Below are 17,896 nucleotides of genomic sequence, written 5' to 3' on the forward strand. Positions count from 1 at the left end.
TTTGCCCAAACAGCGCCGATGTCTTCCCCTAACCTCCAATTTGTCTAAGTCATAGTCACACGCGATGTGTCTCCAATGGCTTGTTCTTATAGAGAGACCATGAGGTTGGAGGGAAAAGTGAGGAACCGGGCTTTGAATCTTGATGCAGGAGGTGATTAGATTAGATGGCATGGTCGAGCTGATTATAGCAGAAAACGAGGTTGTGATTGTCTCTTGCTTGCGGGATACTATAGGTCACTATAATAACTGCTGCCTCAAGCCCTCAACTGATTTTGGGCTTCCCCTCCTAATTAATTGCTAGTTGTTTCCATCCATGAATCGCTTTGATTCATCCCTTTTCCTACAACTGTTTTTATCTTGTTTCTTAACGATGCAGTGGAGTTCTGCTCTACGTGTACTTCGGTTAGTTTTTTTTTTTTTTGAGAAACACGGTACAAACGCAGACGCTCACATACACGCGCATACACTCACCCCTATGAACACACACACGCACACCCTACCCCTACGAGCACCTCCGAAGACCGAGCCGGCGGATTAGATCTTGAAATTGTGAAGTCACCACAGGCGCCTCGGCGTCGGACGGGAACGTCGCCTCCCACCGAATGAATATTCCGCCTTTATGAGACACACGGATGTCAAACCTGGGGTTTGAACTCTGGTGGGCTGAGGTATAACCACCCTCCTAACCACCCAACCTCAGATTGGTTCTCTACTTCGGTTAGTTTGTTTTCTTCACTGATGGATAATTTTCATGTAATTGTTGAAGGCACAATTTCTCCCTAATGGGGTTGGTCATATAGACTTGCTTTGCCTCAATCGCTTCCTCTTTAATTATATGGTCAATTGCATGCATCTGGTAGGTTTCCTTTGAGCTGCAAGCTCTAATCGATCAGGATAAGTGCCACTTCTTAACTCTGCAAAGAATACAAGGCACGAGTTCAAAAAAAAAGAATACATGGCAATGGGAATTTTCTGTAACGTTCATCGGGCCAAACGTGAATAGGCAACTCGGGAATTTCTGAAACTAAGATTCATCATAACATATATTTCGAACTTTAAGATGTGCCCTTTTTATTCAAATTTTACTCATTGACTCGTTCGATTTACAACATAGACACACGTGTAAACCTGGAGCAGCTAAGCTACTAGGAGCCAAGTGCAAGCTTCTTCATGCATGAGTAAGCCTTACGAGATAACCGAAGCCGTTGCATGCATCCTTGCAATCTGAGACCATCTCATCCATCGCAAGATCACCAGCACTGGAGCATAATCGAAGTCCCAAATTCCAGTCGCCACAAGCACGTTCACAAGCCGACTATCAGGGCACTAATATTACATGTTCCTTCCACTAGCTGCTTACCATTCAGAACAAGAGGAAACAAGCCTCAACTCAAATAATTGTAGCTGAACGCACAAGGCTGTTTATGCACAGCTAGCAAGGATCACCAAAGATGGCACGGGTGGAACACAACCATTAACATGCGACTTCTTCTTGGCTTTTCTCATGTGTACAAGACAGGCTCACAAGTGGCCATGCAAATTTTCAACTACTCTTTGTCTTCTCTATCGTCCTCCATCCTTTTCGATGTCCTTGACAATAAGAACAAATGATTGGTCAGAACATCATATTTAGCAAAAATAAATTTACATAGTTTCAACTTAATCCACAAGAGAGACAGCAACACCGCAAGGCTCAACCAAAAGAAAAAAATCTGCCACATGTTAGCATACTAGATATGCGAGCATGATTTCAACCGACACAACAGTAGGGACTTGCATGGACTTAAAAATACCACAACATATATCAGTCCTAAACAGTTTCAAGATTTACCATGGCAGCCAGAGCAACAAAAACTTCCGAATATAATGGCTTTACTACCCACGATAAACCAAACATTGTTTTCTCACGAAGGTCCTGGATCTAATATGGTCAAGTGACAGATGTATCAACTTTTTAAAAAGGAATCTTGAGGACTACATGCACGGCAAAATCATATAGAGCAACGCAGGATGCACCCAACACTACTTTCCTAAAATGTTGACAATAGTTTGGAGGGTCAATGACGCATCAACTAACAAGTATGAGCAGCCTTCCTCGGTCAACTTCCATCACCCTATAACTTGAACGCGATGTAAGAGATAGTGAAAAGAAAAGGAGCATCAATCATATCAGGCACCTGCATGTCTCACCTAGGATTCTCGCAAGTTGAGGCACCTCGAATGCCGCCGAACGCCGAAGTCGAGCCCCTGGAAAGACATTGCCTCACCTAGGATGTTCGCCAAGTTGAGGCATCCAAAGATCCCGCTCTTCTGCAGCGAGCACCCACAATTGGCAATAGCTCTGTCTTCTTTTTCTTCAGCATATCCTACATATACACAGTGGATCAGTTTATTGACGGTAGGTAACGAGCTATAGCGCACAAGGGAATGCGGCTGCCGGACAAGCTATTTGACATCACACCGATAAATTCAAGATGAAAATTAGTACATGCAAAACTAAAGTAGATCCCTGCAAAGATACTGCCCTAACATATAGAATTCCACATGGATCTTTGCATCATCTTCTTCAGGACTCATAACCGAAATAGAGTGCACACTCATTTACTACTGCAATTTAGAAAATTTAGTGCTCATTTATGTGATGAAATAACATGTAAGTAGTATAGAAGTACTAGCATATATAAAATAGCAAGCAGTTGTGAAATGAAGACTAGTTCATCAAGGTAAGAAAAACAAAGACAACCAATAATGTTCTACATAAGAAATAGTAGAGGTTAATTTGTACATGAAAGCATTCCACCAAATTAAAGATGGAACCAAAACTGTTTGTGTCACCGGAATTATCAATTGCCGACAGCGATTACATACACAAGAGCAAAGCCTATATTAGTATGACTCTAGCTAATATCATTGTTATTTCATTGTTAATGAGCACAAACAAGAACCACACGATGGTCATAGAACAACATATTTGGCTACATTAACTACTCCATCCTATGGTATTGGACTGTCCCTATCCTCATCATGTTCTCTACCCCGTTTTGAGGACCAGTCCAGGTAATTTTGTGATCGATGTCGAGTCTTTGGGGTTGCACGGTGAGCCGTCATCCCGCTGTCACGGTGAGTACAACAATGGGCTTCGACCACGCCATCGGGGCATAGACCGGTGGCGGACTCCAAGGGCTAGGAATGAAGGATTTATACCTCTCCTTTGGCGAGAACCTAGTCAACATCCTGCGGCTAGGCTGGGATAGGGGTGCCTCTCATCATTGTTAACGAGAGACAAGCTGGCGCATTTAACGGGACAAATAGCACATCATTGTTACCAGAGACAAATTCATGAAACTAAGACTCACTTGCACATCAACTAGATCAATATGGTTTCTACCAAATGTACACATGACGGAAAGACCAGCGGGTGTTAAATTCAAACAAAGGCGAGGACACGGTAGAAAGAAAATTCCAACACGAGAGTCTCGGTACAAGCAAGAGAGTTCACACGAGTTCACAAACTTGAGCGTTGTTGTTGACGCTCAGCATGAGCACAGACAAAGGCCCGTGCGAACTCATCCTCCTTGTTTACCTATTGTCGAAACGATAAACCAAGAACAAGAGGAGACACGTGTTAGTTACCACCGTTAAGCATGCATGCATACAACTAGCTGAGACAACAAGGCCTAAAAAGCCAAACAAAAAGAGGGGAATTCTTTGCTGATTCTAGATTGTTCTATCTAATTATCTATGCCGACCATAACACAGTTCCAGCAAGATCATAACAAAAGAAATTCGATCTGAGACAACAAATATGCTTATAACCAGCTAAACACATGAGTAAGGGTAACAAGTACACACGAATTCCATGCTCCAGGGCTATCCATTGTTATTGCACCTAAGTCTAAAATAACATATTTTGTGCAACAATTACAATAATATATGCTTTGTTCTATGTAAAAATAAATCATAGTTGTAGTTTGTGAAAACATGTCCCAATATTTGGTGTTCCGTGCAATTTGTGAAGAAGATCGGAGGGCCACACACCCGAGGCTCGCAGCGTCGCAGCCCCGAAGGAATCAAAGCCTTTTCCATAGAGGAAGTGTTATTTACTAAAGGAATAATTTGTTGTCACGTGGTCGTATACCACACCTTGCCAAATGCCATCGACTCACCATGATTACGGCTCGACCGGCACGAGCTTGGTCGGTGTCTGCTCCGAGTCCAAATCGCAATCCAACCCGTGTCCGTGGAGGATTAGAATCCGTTTGGTGGGGCGATGTAAAACATCCATCACCTCTCGGAATCGGCAAGAGTTCCCGGCCGGGCCGGTCAATATAAGCACGCAAGATCTTGTGCAAGCTAGGTCTCGTTCACGATCCCGAAAAGGGCTACGGACTACGGAGAGGCGATCGATCAATACCCCCGCGCGCACGCCGGTCGATCGAGGATCGATGGCCATGGCCATGGACATGGATGATGAGAAGCTGTTTCGCCGGGAGCACGGCTGGTCCTTGCGGCTCAAGTCCGGGCAGGAGATCACGCTAACCCCGGGCTCCAACGAGGCGAACGAGCCCCTCTGCGTCACCGACGTCTTCCTCGTCGACCCGCAGAGCGCCGCCGCCAGGGCGTCGTGGCAGCCTTCGTCGAGATCGGCACGCGGAACATCTTGCTCGCGGCGCTGTCGTCGGAGAGGCCCCGCGTGGCGCTGCAGACCCGGTGGTGCTCGTCCAAGAGGGGGTATTTATGCTCGATAGTGGGTTCATGTCTCCGTGAATGCAGGGGAGTGAGAAACCTCTAAGATTATGGATGTCTTGTTGCCACTAGGGATAAAACATTGGTGCTATGTTCAAGGATGTAGTTACCGATTACATTACGCGCAATACTTAATGCAATTGTCTCATTGTTAGCAACTTAATACCGGAGGGTTCGGATGATAACTTTGAAGGTGGACTTTTTAGGCATAGATGCATGCTTTGGATAGCGGTCTATGTACTTTGTCGTAATGCCCAATTAAATCTCACTATACTCATCATAATATGTATGTGCATGGTCATGCCCTCTTTATTTGTCAATTGCCCAAGCGTAATTTGTTCACCCAACATCTTGTTTATCTTATGGGAGAGACACCTCTAGTGAGCTGTGGACCCCGGTCCAATTCTCTTTCTTGAAATACAATCTCTTGCAATCTTGTTCTCTTGTTTTTACGCAAACAATCATCATCCACACTATACATCTAATTCTTTGTTCTGACAAGCCGGTGAGATTGACAACCTCATTGTTTCGTTGGGGCAAAGTACTTGGTTTGTGTTGTGCAGGTTCCACGTTGGCGCGGAATCCACGGTGTTGCGCCGCACTACATCTCGCCGCCATCAACCTTCAACGTGCTTCTTGGCTCCCTCTTGGTTCGATAAACCTTGGTTTCATCTTGAGGGAAAACTTGCCGCCGTACGCATCACACCTTCCTCTTGGGGTTCCCAACGGACGCGTGCTTGTACGCGTATCAAGCTCTTTTTCTAGCGCTCGTTGCGGGAGTGATGACATCTTCCAAAATAAGCGGCGTTCATCGTGTCTTGGAAGATTTCAGTTGTCTAGGTATACACCGTGAAGGAAGATGGCACGGTCTCCTACGGTAGGCAGCGGACATGCACGACATCATCGGGTTTGGTTGGCGGCATCGACTCTCCCAGGTGACACTTGCATGGATGACGGTGTCGCCCTTGACTTCTAAGGTAGCATCATGGCAGCAGTTGATGGTCTATCAAGGCAGAACACGCTCATGAGTCGAACTGGATTTTACAAACACCTAATTGTCAGTTTATCCAAACTTGCAAAGCATATACAAATCTCAAATAATGTGTGGCTAAAATACACAGATATCTCCAATCGGCAAACATTCATTCAAAATTTAATTAACATTGGTATTATTTATCTAGAATAATCAAGCAACCGAAAAGGCTCCATTCCAACTAAGGATTTGTAAAACAAGATAGGAGAAGAGAAGTTCCCGTGTGTTGCATAGCCGATCTGATGCTGAAGCTTTAGAACTTCTAAGAAAATCCCAATACTAGATGTGCGGAAGCCATTTGAGTTGGCTTGAACCAGTGAGTGAAGGGGAATGAGAAATATAAGGCTAGGAATGGGGATTTTGGGGAAGAAAGAGAACCTAAGCTATCAGCTATGGGGAAATTTAGAAACGAATCGTGTTTTAGGCCATGACAAGAACAAGGGGATCAAGAGTATAAGAACTACGAAGGCATCGCCTACTTGCTGCTGCCCGGCTCGCAGTTTGGGTAATTTGTCCATTACAAGAACAAGGGAATCAAGAGTACCTGTTGCTGCCCGGCTCGCACGACTAGCGCTCCTTCCCTCCTAGCGTCAGGCAGGCAACATCTTCCTCTCCATCTCCTTCTCCGTTTCCTTGCACTTGGACGGCCGTGAGGGCGGAGCTCATTGGCGTTCAACACAGCCACACGGTCGCCTAAAGTCCTTGCCAACCCTCGCCTAGCTCGTTCTCCTTGACAAGCGTGGCTGGCCTCTCCTCTCCTCTCCTCTCCTCGACAAAGATCAAAGTCTAAGTCGGTCGGTCGCGACTAGCCGCACGCGGCAGCTCTCCCCTCCTCGTATTTATAGAAGGAAGGTTATGGTTTGAGGCTTGAATTTTGATGGAATGGAGGGAGTGGTATGGCGGGAAGAGGATAAATCAATTTTGGTTCTACTAGTCGCTTCCTGTTGTTAACGATGGGCATAGGCGAATGGCTAAGACGCATAGCTACGGTACCATGGATTCATGACAGTGGATGGTGGGGCTCATCTCGTGATACTAAACGCTCATATAAATTGATGCAAGGAGATCAATGCATTTTAATTAGGTGGTGGTATGGCAGCCAGGGAGCTGTGCATGCGTCAGAGGGCTCTTCTTATTCTGCATGGTAATCAATCATCACTAGTCCGGTGGACTCTCCTTATATATTCTGCATGGTTAGCATCACCGGTGCCCTCCGTATAAGATGGAGTGCCCATCCAACTACACAATCGAGGAGAGCACGGCCATGGCCTAATTTCTTTGGCTATTAATAAATGCATGGCCTGGAATCGAGGAGTACTACTGCTTTTGCTCCCTATCAAGACCGCTTCAAAAACTCTCCATATCTCAAGGAAACTAGTAGCACCAAAATGATCCAGAAATATCTTCCATGTTTGTTTCAAATGCTAACAACTTCCAACGATGAGTGGATCGCTCAAGTATAAGCGAGATAATTGTGTAGTGGATCGCTCAAGTATAAACAACACAACTTTTATTTCATTGCCACATCTGAGTACTACGTAAAGCAATATTTACGTCGACTCTCACTTTGCCCAAACAATGCCGATGTCTTCCCCTAACCTCCAATTTGTCTAAGTCATAGTCACACGCGATGTGTCTCCAATGGCTTGTTCTTATAGAGAGACCATGAGGTTGGAGGGAAAAGTGAGGAACCGGAGCTTTGAATCTTGATGCAGGAGGTGATTAGATTAGATGGCATGGTCGAGCTGATTATAGCGAAAACGAGGTTGTGATTGTCTCTTGCTTGCGGGATACTATAGGTCACTATAATAAGCTTCGCCTCAAGCCCTCAACCGATTTTGGGCTTCCTCCTAATTAATTGCTAGTTGTTTCCATCCATGAATCGCTTTGATTCATCCCTTTTCCTACAACTGTTTTTATCTTGTTTCTTAACGATGCGGTGGAGTTCCTGCTCTACGTGTACTTCGGTTAGTTTTTTTTTTTTGAGAAACACAGTACAAACGCAGACGCTCACATACACGCGCATACACTCACCCCTATGAACACACACACGCACACCCTACCCCTACGAGCACCTCCGAAGACCGAGCCGGCGGATTAGATCTTGAAATTGACGAAGTCACCACGGGCGCCTCGGCCGACGGGAACGTCGCCTCCCCTTTGAATGAATATTCCGCCTTTATGAGACACACAGATGTCAAACACGGGGTTTGAACTGCGGTGGGTGAGGTATAACCACCCTCCTAACCACCCAACCTCGCATTGGTTCTCTACTTCGGTTAGTTTGTTTTCTTCAACGATGGATAATTTTCATGTAATTGTTGAAGGCACAATTTCTCCCTAATGGGGTTGGTCATATAGACTTGCTTTGCCTCAATCGCTTCCTCTTTAATTATATGGTCAATTGCATGCATCTGGTAGGTTTCCTTTGAGCTGCAAGCTCTAATCGATCAGGATAAGTGCCACTTCTTAACTCTGCAAAGAATACAAGGCACAGTTCAAAAAAAAAAAGAATACATGGCAACTGGGGAATTTTCCTGTAACGTTCATCAGGCCAAACGTGAATAGGCAACTCGGGAATTTCTGAAACTAAGATTCATCATAACATATATTTCGAACTTTAAGATGTGCCCTTTTTATTCAAATTTTACTCATTGACTCGTTCGATTTACAACATAGACACACGTGTAAACCTGGAGCAGCTAAGCTACTAGGAGCCAAGTGCAAGCTTCTTCATGCATGAGTAAGCCTTGAGATAATCGAAGCCGTTGCATGCATCCTTGCGTCTGGAACCATCTCATCCATCGCAAGATCACCGACTGGAGCATAATCGAAGTCCCAAATTCCAGTCGCCACAAGCACGTTCACAAGCCGACTATCGGGCACTAATATTACATGTTCCTTCCACTAGTTGCTTACCATTCGGAACAAGAGGAAACAAGCCTCAACTCAAATAATTGTAGCCGAACGCACAAGGCTGTTTATGCACAGCTAGCAAGGATCACCAAAAGATGGCACGAGTGGAACACAACCATTAACATGCAAACTTCTTCTTGGCTTTTCTCATGTGTACAAGACAGGCTCACAAGTGGCCATGCAAATTTTCAACTACTCGCTGTCTTCTCTATCGTCCTCCATCCTTTTCGATGTCCTTGACAATAAGAACAAATGATTGGTCGTAACATCATATTTAGCAAAAATAAATTTACATAGTTTCAACTTAATCCACAAGAGAGACAAGAACACCGCAAGGCTCAACCAAAAGAAAAAATCTGCCACATGTTAGCATACTAGATATGCGAGCATGATTTCAACCGACACAACAAGAGGGACTTGCATGGACTTAAAAATACCACAACATATATCGGTCCTAAACGGTTTCAAGATTTACCATGGCGGCCCGAGCAACAAAAACTTCGAGAATATAATGGCTTTACTACCCACGATAAACCAAACATTGTTTTCTCACAGAAGGTCCTGGATCTAATATGGTCAAGTGACGGATGTATCAACTTTTTAAAAAGGAATCTTGAGGACTACATGCACGGCAAAATCATATAGAGCAACGCAGGATGCACCCAACACTACTTTCCTAAAATGTTGACAATAGTTTGGAGGGTCAATGACGCATCAACTAACAAGTATGAGCAGCCTTCCTCGGTCAACTTCCATCACCCTATAACTTGAACGCAGTGTAAGAGATAGTGAAAAGAAAAGGAGCATCAATCATATCGTGCACCTGCATGTCTCACCTAGGATTCTCGCAAGTTGAGGCACCTCGAATGCCGCCGAACGCCGAAGTCGAGCCCCTGGAAAGACATTGCCTCACCTAGGATGTTCGCCAAGTTGAGGCATCCAAAGATCCCGCTCTTCCTGCAATGAGCACCCACAATTGGCAATAGCTCTGTCTTCTTTTTCTTGACATATCCTACATATACACAAAGTGGATCGGTTTATTGACGGTAGGTAACAGAGCTATAGCGCACAAGGGAATGCAGCTGCGGACAAGCTATTTGACATCACACCAGTAAATTCAAGATGAAAATTAGTACATGCAAAACTAAAGTAGATCCCCGCAAAGATACCGCCCTAACATATAGAATTCCACATGGATACCGCATCATCTTCTTCAGGACTCATAACCGAAATAGAGTGCACACTCATTTACTACTGCAATTTAGAAAATTTAGTGCTCATTTATGTGATGAAATAACATGTAAGTAGTATAGAAGTACTAGCATATATAAAATAGCAAGCGATTGTGAAATGAAGACTAGTTCATCAAGGTAAGAAAAACAAAGACAACCAATAATGTTCTACATAAGAAATAGTAGAGGTTAATTTGTACATGAAAGCATTCCACCAAATTAAAGATGGAACCAAAAGCTGTTTGTGTCACCGAGAATTATCAATTGCCGGCAGCCGATTACATACACAAGAGCAAAGCCTATATTAGTATGACTCTAGCTAATATCATTGTTATTTCATTGTTAATGAGCACAAACAAGAACCACGATGGTCATAGAACAACATATTTGGCTACATTAACTACTCCATCCTATGGTATTGGACTGTCCCTATCCTCATCATGTTCTCTACCCCGTTTTGAGGACCAGTCCGGTAATTTTGACGATCGATGTCGAGTCTTTGGGGTTGCACGGTGAGCCGTCATCCCGTCGTCACGGTGAGTACAACAATGGGCTTCGACCACGCCATCGGGGCATAGACCGGTGGCGGACTCCAAGGGCTAGGAATGAAGGATTTATACCTCTCCTTTGGCGTAACCTAGTCAACATCCCGGCTAGGGCCGGGATAGGGGTGCCTCTCATCATTGTTAACAGAGACAAGTGGCGCATTTAACAGACAAATAGCACATCATTGTTACCGAGAGACAAATTCATGAAACTAAGACTCACTTGCACATCAACTAGATCAATATGGTTTCTACCAAATGTACACATGACGGAAAGACCGGCGGGTGTTAAATTCAAACAAAGGCGGGACACGGTAGAAAGAAAATTCCAACCCGAGAGTCTCGGTACAAGCAAGAGAGTTCACGAGTTCACAAACTTGAGCGTTGTTGTTGACGCTCGGATGAGCAGAGACAAAGGCCCGTCTTGAACTCATCCTCCTTGTTTACCTATTGTCGAAACGATAAACCAAGAACAAGAGGAGACACGTGTTAGTTACCAACATTAAGCATGCATGCATACAACTAGCCGAGACAACAAGGCCTAAAAGCCAAACAAAAAGAGGGGAATTCTTTTGATTCTAGATTGTTCTATCTAATTATCTATGCCGACCATAACACAGTTCGGCAAGATCATAACAAAAGAAATTCGATCCGAGACAACAAATATGCTTATAACCAACTAAACACATGAGTAAGGGTAACAAGTACACACGAATTCCATGCTCCAGGGCTATCCATTGTTATTGCACCTAAGTCTAAAATAACATATTTCGACCGAGAACAACCAAATCCCGAGACATTTGATAGGAGGACACTTCTAAAATCGGTGGCACAACCCATGATTGATATATACACAGTGCGACCACACAATCAATTGAGCATAAAAAAGACAAACCCATTAGGCTATCGATATCGAGGCAATGTACGGGTACAACATGGCCAATATCACCCACGCAAGGTGAACATACACAAACACCTTCAATTAACCACAATTACAAGAGTTCAACCATCACAGAGCAAACCAAGAGATATGGATTATGGAGAGACCTGGATGGACGACCTGGTCACAACATGCATGGAGAAGCCCAAGTCAAATGCCACGAGTGGGGTGTCCCGCTTGTTGCCGATGAAAAGTCAGCCGTGCATGAGGGTAGGTGCCGCCACCGCCGCATGACACATATATGGTTCGCCTCCTGGATTCGGTTGAAGCAGAGAAAGACGAATCGGTTGAACAGAACCATGCATGAATTGACTTGTGTGTTGGGCAACAACTAGCGCTTGTCAAGTGACCAAACATCTTTCAAAGGCTAGTAACACTTCAAACTTTATAAATAAAAATATCAATGCAAACTCCTGCAACTCTTATGCAATCATCCAATCTCTACCAGATCAAGCTCGCAATCTAACACTTAAAACCACACGCACTAAATCTTTCAATACCTCAAAGATAAAATACACTTGATTTCTTGAATGCATCACCGTGCATTCGGTTGCTCCATTCTAACCCGGAACTTGAAAAAACTCTAAAGTCGGATCTAAGAAGAGGAAGAGGAGGGACTATACCGCGAGAAGGACAACATCACGAGGGTGGAAACCATTACCATTGCCGCCGCTACAGAAATCTCGACACACCCAAGGACAGGAATCCACTTCTTGATATACCCAAGGACCGTACATATAAACATCAACTTTGCACCCGACATGTAAAATCAAATATATTAAAGTATACCAATTTATGAAAGCTCCGACAATTTCATTCAATTTTTCAACAAGGCATGATGATGCATTCCATGACTCAACTGATATAGTAGAAGCAATATTATTGCATCTATGTCCGATGCAAAACATGAGAAAATGGAAGAACCGAGAGACTCCCAAAACCACGGAGTCAAAGAAGAGGCCACCGTAACTTGTTATCATTCCAGTGCCATCTTATCTCCATGGTTACATGAGATAAGAGATCTACATTTGATTATTTGAATGTACATCATGTCCGTCCCAGGCTGAACCGTTCCCCACCCAGGCGCCCGATTCTCCATGCCTGGGCCAGGCTAATATCTTGCCGGGGGTCTCATAACATGCTAATGATTGTTTCTAGCACTCCAGGTCAGGTCCCAGGAACTAATATCCCCTAACATCTACATGCAAGCAAGTATTCTCAAAAAAAGTGGCACCTATGTGGAATTACTTTGCATGTAAACATCATGGTTTGTTCTCTATCGGAAACTAAATGCAGGTAAATTTCCCTTTTAGAAACCAAATCAGGTAAATTTCCTTTTTAGAAACCCGACAACCAGGGTCTTCACCAACCAACATGAAAAGGCAAATCCGGCTTTTGTCCAACAAAGAGAGAGAAACTTGGCCAGGTACTAATAAAGTACATCTATAGTCACTGTCAAACCCCATGAAAGTAGTAGCAGCGCGCAAGTGCATATCAAGTCAGTGAACTATTTGAAGTCACATGAAACAATGCAAACAAAAAAAATTCGCATAATCATTCGATTGTCCAAGCTATAGATTCTCAAAACACAACCAGTCCACAAGCTCCAGAAACATTGCTACTACGGCAGTGAACAACAAAACAGTTGTTCTCCATGCATAAGTTGGTAAACAAATCTGGGAAGCAAATCACTTCAGTAATAGATACCAAATTTTATCAATGGACTAATCAATAATAGAAGAGAAAAAGTTATATGAAACTTCTTATCGAGAGTATGATTCCACAGAGATGGAAGATCCACTAGCACATTGTCCAATTATGAATAAGCAAGGCACTGTGGCCATGATATCACACATCAAGAGGACATAAAGGAAGAAGCAGATAACCATGCAGAACACTATTATTATTGGATAATAATGGTATACGAAAAATTTCAACAGGCAAGTATACTATCAGGCGCATTGTGTGTAAATGTAAGTAAAAGTCCATGCATCATGCTTCTTCATCAAAAAAGTTCTTTCTTGCAAGATGTACAAGCTAATGAAAATCAGGAGCATCCTTCAAAGAGAATGACACAACAAGAAATTTTTACTTGTGTTGTAACTTGTAATTCCCGCTGCTGCATCTATGAATGCATACTCCTGCAACCCTTATGCAATCATCCAATCTCAACCAGATCAAGCTCGCAATCTAACACTTAAAACCACATGCACTACATCTTTCAATACATCAGCATAAATACACTCGATTTCTTGAATGCACCGCTGTGCATGCGGTTGCTCCATTCTAAATTGGGAACTTCAATAAACCATAAAGTCGGAGCTAAGAAGAGGAAGACGAGGGACTTTACCTGCGAGAAGGACAACATCACAGGGGTGGACGCCATTGCCATTGCCACAGGAATTCTCGACACACCCAAGGACCGGAATCCACTTCTTGATATACCCAAGGACCACCTGACATGTAAAAAATAATATATTAAAGTATACCAATTTATGAAAGCTCCATCAATTACATTCATTTAATCAACAAGGCAAGATGTTGCATTCCGTGATTCAAGTGATATAGTAGAAGCAATATTATTGCATCTATTGTGTCATCAACTAGTCTATTACTTGTTTAATACGATCATCCACATGTCCCTATTTTCTACAGTAGCGCCTTTTCCAGAACATGAGAGATAAATTCTATACTCCTCGTGGTATTGCTTCTCTAGCAACTATGTTTGAAAGCATCATCTTGTAACTACAAACCTTAGACATAAGTATGTGAGGTAACATAGCTTAAGAAACCATATCATGTTTAACCTGAACAACTGCAAACATACAGATAGGTTGTCTACAGGACATTGGGCACCAAATCAGGAAAAAAAACATCCATTTCTATTTATTTTTACTACCAACAGGATCAGTTCATTGTAATCCCCTAACTGAAAGAAAGCATCATATGCCAGCACTCATAAAATGCATTTTACATCCCACACAGATCAAAGAAGATGCAATCAAAATATCTGTGTTTCAGCTAAATGCATACCACATTTCAACGTATCCTAGAAGAGGAGTAGACCACAGAAGATATGAGGTTCTCGAGCACGCACCGGTGCCAGGGCTGGAGCAGCGGAGGACAAGCAGAAAGGCATTGTTGTAGAAGAGCGTGGAAGTGTATCTGACACTTGCCGTTGCAAGTACTCCATGTAGAAGTACCAGACTGTTCACCTAATTATTGTGGATACACTTCTTCTTGCGATAGTTGACACTAGACAGCCCTCGGATGGCAGGAGTACATACTACATAGCACCTGAATTGACATGCAAAATGCAAAATCAGGTTTATTCCCTCGAATTAACATGAATGCATCCATATTTCCTGAGAAAATCATGAACCCTAGCATCAACTACCAAAACATTTTAGACTCAATGTTTTGATCGCTGTGACGCAAAAGAGGTTATTAGCGTAAGAATAACAATATTCTGTTCTTATCATCGTATTCTTAAGCCTAAACCAAGTAAGGAAAATAAGCAAGCAGTCCATAAAAGTGTCCCCTACTCATAATCAAATAATCAGGACTAAACAAGCAGACTAATAACAACTAGACAATGCATCTGGTGGGAATTTAAGCAAAACCAGAAGCAAAAATTGAGTTAAGCTAGATAGATAAGAAGTACCCCCACAGAATGTCCATGGCTCCAGGATGTGGTACCACAGAGAAGAGGCGGACGGAGGTAACCTGAAGAGCTCACAGGAGTGGGGTGTTGCCGAGGCTGAGAATGTCATCACCACCACCGCGGCCGCACAGCGGCAAGAGGAAAGGAGGCAGTAGAAGCCGGTTGGAAAGCCGAGCATAGCATCCACCCCACTGGAATCTGTGGCCTGCACACCGATATTGCTTTGAACCTGAAAATATATAGGGTTCAGCACTGCCTATGCCTATTTAAGCAAGACACAACTAGGAAAAAAAGCATCCTAAAAGTCCACTTGCATTGACAAATGTAGCTCTGTTTTATTAATTAAGTGATAAAAGACGTACATTTAAAGATAGTTGCATTAACAAGTGCTAACCACACAAAGAACGCAACAAAGCTCAGTACGCAGCCACCAAACAAGCAAGAGGCAAACCGAGCTTACATGACAATACAGATAATTTTGATTCTTGGAACTATACAGTGCATCATTGGATTGGCTCATATATAAAAGAGCTACATTATGTAGCTATCTAACAAATTTTGGATAGATGAAAAGATGGCAAATCTGACATGAAAACAAGGTCCGGTGCTACAGAGATTATACATTTATACTAAACATGGTGAGAATGGAAACACAAAATAGTTTACTTCGAGGTCTTCAGATCCAATGGGCAATGAGGCAACATCTACATTACAGAAGGGAAAGCTTAAACAAGAACATACATTCATTTCTGCATATCGCCTTGAACCGCACATCATATACAAAAAATTACACACCAATCAACAAGCACTACACACAGATTCAGAGCTCATCAGCAAGTAATAGGAGAAAGAAGATCTGGGTGAGTGAAGTTACCCAGAAGCGCTTGGAGAGGACAAAGGGCGTGATCAGCTTGTACTTGGGAAACTCGGCAATGAGCTTGTCGTGGGTGGCTTGGTAGAACAACACCGTGTTGTTCACCTTCTCCCTTTGCTTCCCGTTGCTCCAATTCTGCAACCCCAGCCAATACAAACTCAATGAGAAGACAACACTAATAGTCAAATCAAACAAGCAGGGAAATGGGCCAGGGTGGGATTCAACCTTCCACTGCTTGGCGATCAATGCTGAGATTGATCCTTGGGTCATTCTGTCTTAGTAAGCAGGTCATTGACGATGGCAACGACCCTGGCCTTATCGACCGTCCATGCCACATTGGTCGGTCCACACATTCTCCAAGTTGAACCTGCAGCACCAGTTTGTTTTTTGCAAACAGCAAAGTGGTGTCAGCACCAATCTCTGAATGATGAAATCCGAGAATTAGAAGGAAAAGTGCTGGTCAATGAATTGCATAATATCACATGTGGACTTGTAAATTTTACTCCAGCAATTTAAGAATGGTGAAGAGATTCAGAATAGTTTGAATCGGACCAGGGAATCAAAGGATCATCAACTTTTAGTCTTTTGCCTTCCGAAGGGAAGACATGAGGGGTCAGCTACTACTAGTAACCATCCATCTCAGTAAAAAAGATTCAGAACAAGAAGAAGATCAATAAACTACACGAGAAAAAAATATGTGTATTTTTTATTACGCCATGGTCACATGTCGACAAACAGATGATTACTATACACGAACATGAATAGATTCAGTGGAGCAAGAATAATAGCATGCAGCTATCATCAGAATCAAATCACAGGAAATAAACGGATGATTCCCCCTAAAAAAATTGATCAAGATTACACAACACCAGTCCAGTAACAACAAGATGACTCCAATCGAAAATTCTTGAATTACATAGCCCTGGAGCTCAAGTCACCAGACCTCCTTAGTAGTTAAAACTTAAAACCTACAAACCACATATATAGATAGTCATTATATCACCCATATGGGGGGTCATCGAACAGAACAGATGCTACCACAAAGCACTTAGAGGAGAAGGAAGGGAGAAATCGAGGCTCACCAGAGGGCAATTGTATACAAGGCCAAGACTTCACCACCCTAGTGGTTGTGACACGGTGAACTCGTCGTCATCACACTAGAAGTCATGTCCATCCAGGACTGAGCAGCATGACAGAGGATGGCGGCAAGGCCGGAGGTAAGCAGTCAAAGCCGCGGGCATATTGTGCATCTATATCTGGCTGTCACTCACAAGACTATTCACCCTCTTGTTGTAAGATATCTACATGCAAACAGAAGTGTTAACACGATAATCAAACTCAGAAAGTTCATACTTGGAAGAATATAAGTAATCTAGCTACTTGACTATGATTTCAAAATCTGGAAAAGTTCCACTTGTAGCTCTCATTAAACTCCAACAAAAATAATGACGCTTGATGTCACATGCGTCTGGTGGTCTGAGATGCCAACGTAACATAACAGTGCATCTAGTGACACAAAGAAAGAAACCCATAACGGAGGGGCTTCATGTTGGCATGCTATATGTTTAAAGTTGAACCCCAATGGATGATATTAGTGGCTTCATTTGTATAAAGTGCACTCGGACTTGTGCGATTTTCCTAAATCGGAGGAGGATTTGACCTTTTCATGCCCGGTGCTAAACATAGCAATTGAGCGATAATTAAATGGGATAGTTTTTTCTTATAAATAGCACGTGTGAGGAAGTAAACTAATGTTACAGAACTGATATGAACCATTTGAAGGAATGAAATACAAAAACATGTTTTCTGCTCTATTTTTGCCACCAACATTTCGCAACACAAGCCATTGATCATTTTTTTGACCCAACACAACCACAAATACAAGTTGGCCTTGCATGTTGTTGTCCATTTCAGCAAGTACAAAAACAGGAAGAAATTGGATAGCA

General features: G+C 43.0%; 1 protein-coding gene across 5 annotated transcripts in view; it reads right to left on the reverse strand.

The window, feature by feature from the left end:
• Positions 1–17,896, reverse strand: part of LOC139832996 (uncharacterized) — a 45,465-nt gene that overhangs the window by 22,151 nt on the left and 5,418 nt on the right. For 3 of the 5 annotated variants that reach the window (XM_071823014.1, XM_071823015.1, XM_071823013.1), the window contains exons 6-10: positions 16,176–16,317; positions 15,951–16,085; positions 15,139–15,305; positions 14,622–14,709; positions 14,446–14,589 (exon numbers count right to left, since the gene is read on the reverse strand). In XM_071823014.1, the coding sequence (XP_071679115.1) occupies positions 14,628–14,709; positions 15,139–15,305; positions 15,951–16,085; positions 16,176–16,220 (429 nt within the window). In that variant the 5' untranslated portion in view covers positions 16,221–16,317 and the 3' untranslated portion in view covers positions 14,446–14,589; positions 14,622–14,627. Of the gene's footprint in view, positions 1–14,445; positions 14,590–14,621; positions 14,710–15,076; positions 15,306–15,950; positions 16,086–16,175; positions 16,318–17,896 lie in introns of all 5 variants that reach the window. The other 2 variants (XM_071823016.1, XM_071823017.1) reach the window with 2 other exon arrangements.

The sequence above is a fragment of the Lolium perenne genome, chromosome 7, assembly GCF_019359855.2.
Source record: "Lolium perenne isolate Kyuss_39 chromosome 7, Kyuss_2.0, whole genome shotgun sequence".
NCBI classification, from domain to species: domain Eukaryota; kingdom Viridiplantae; phylum Streptophyta; class Magnoliopsida; order Poales; family Poaceae; genus Lolium; species Lolium perenne.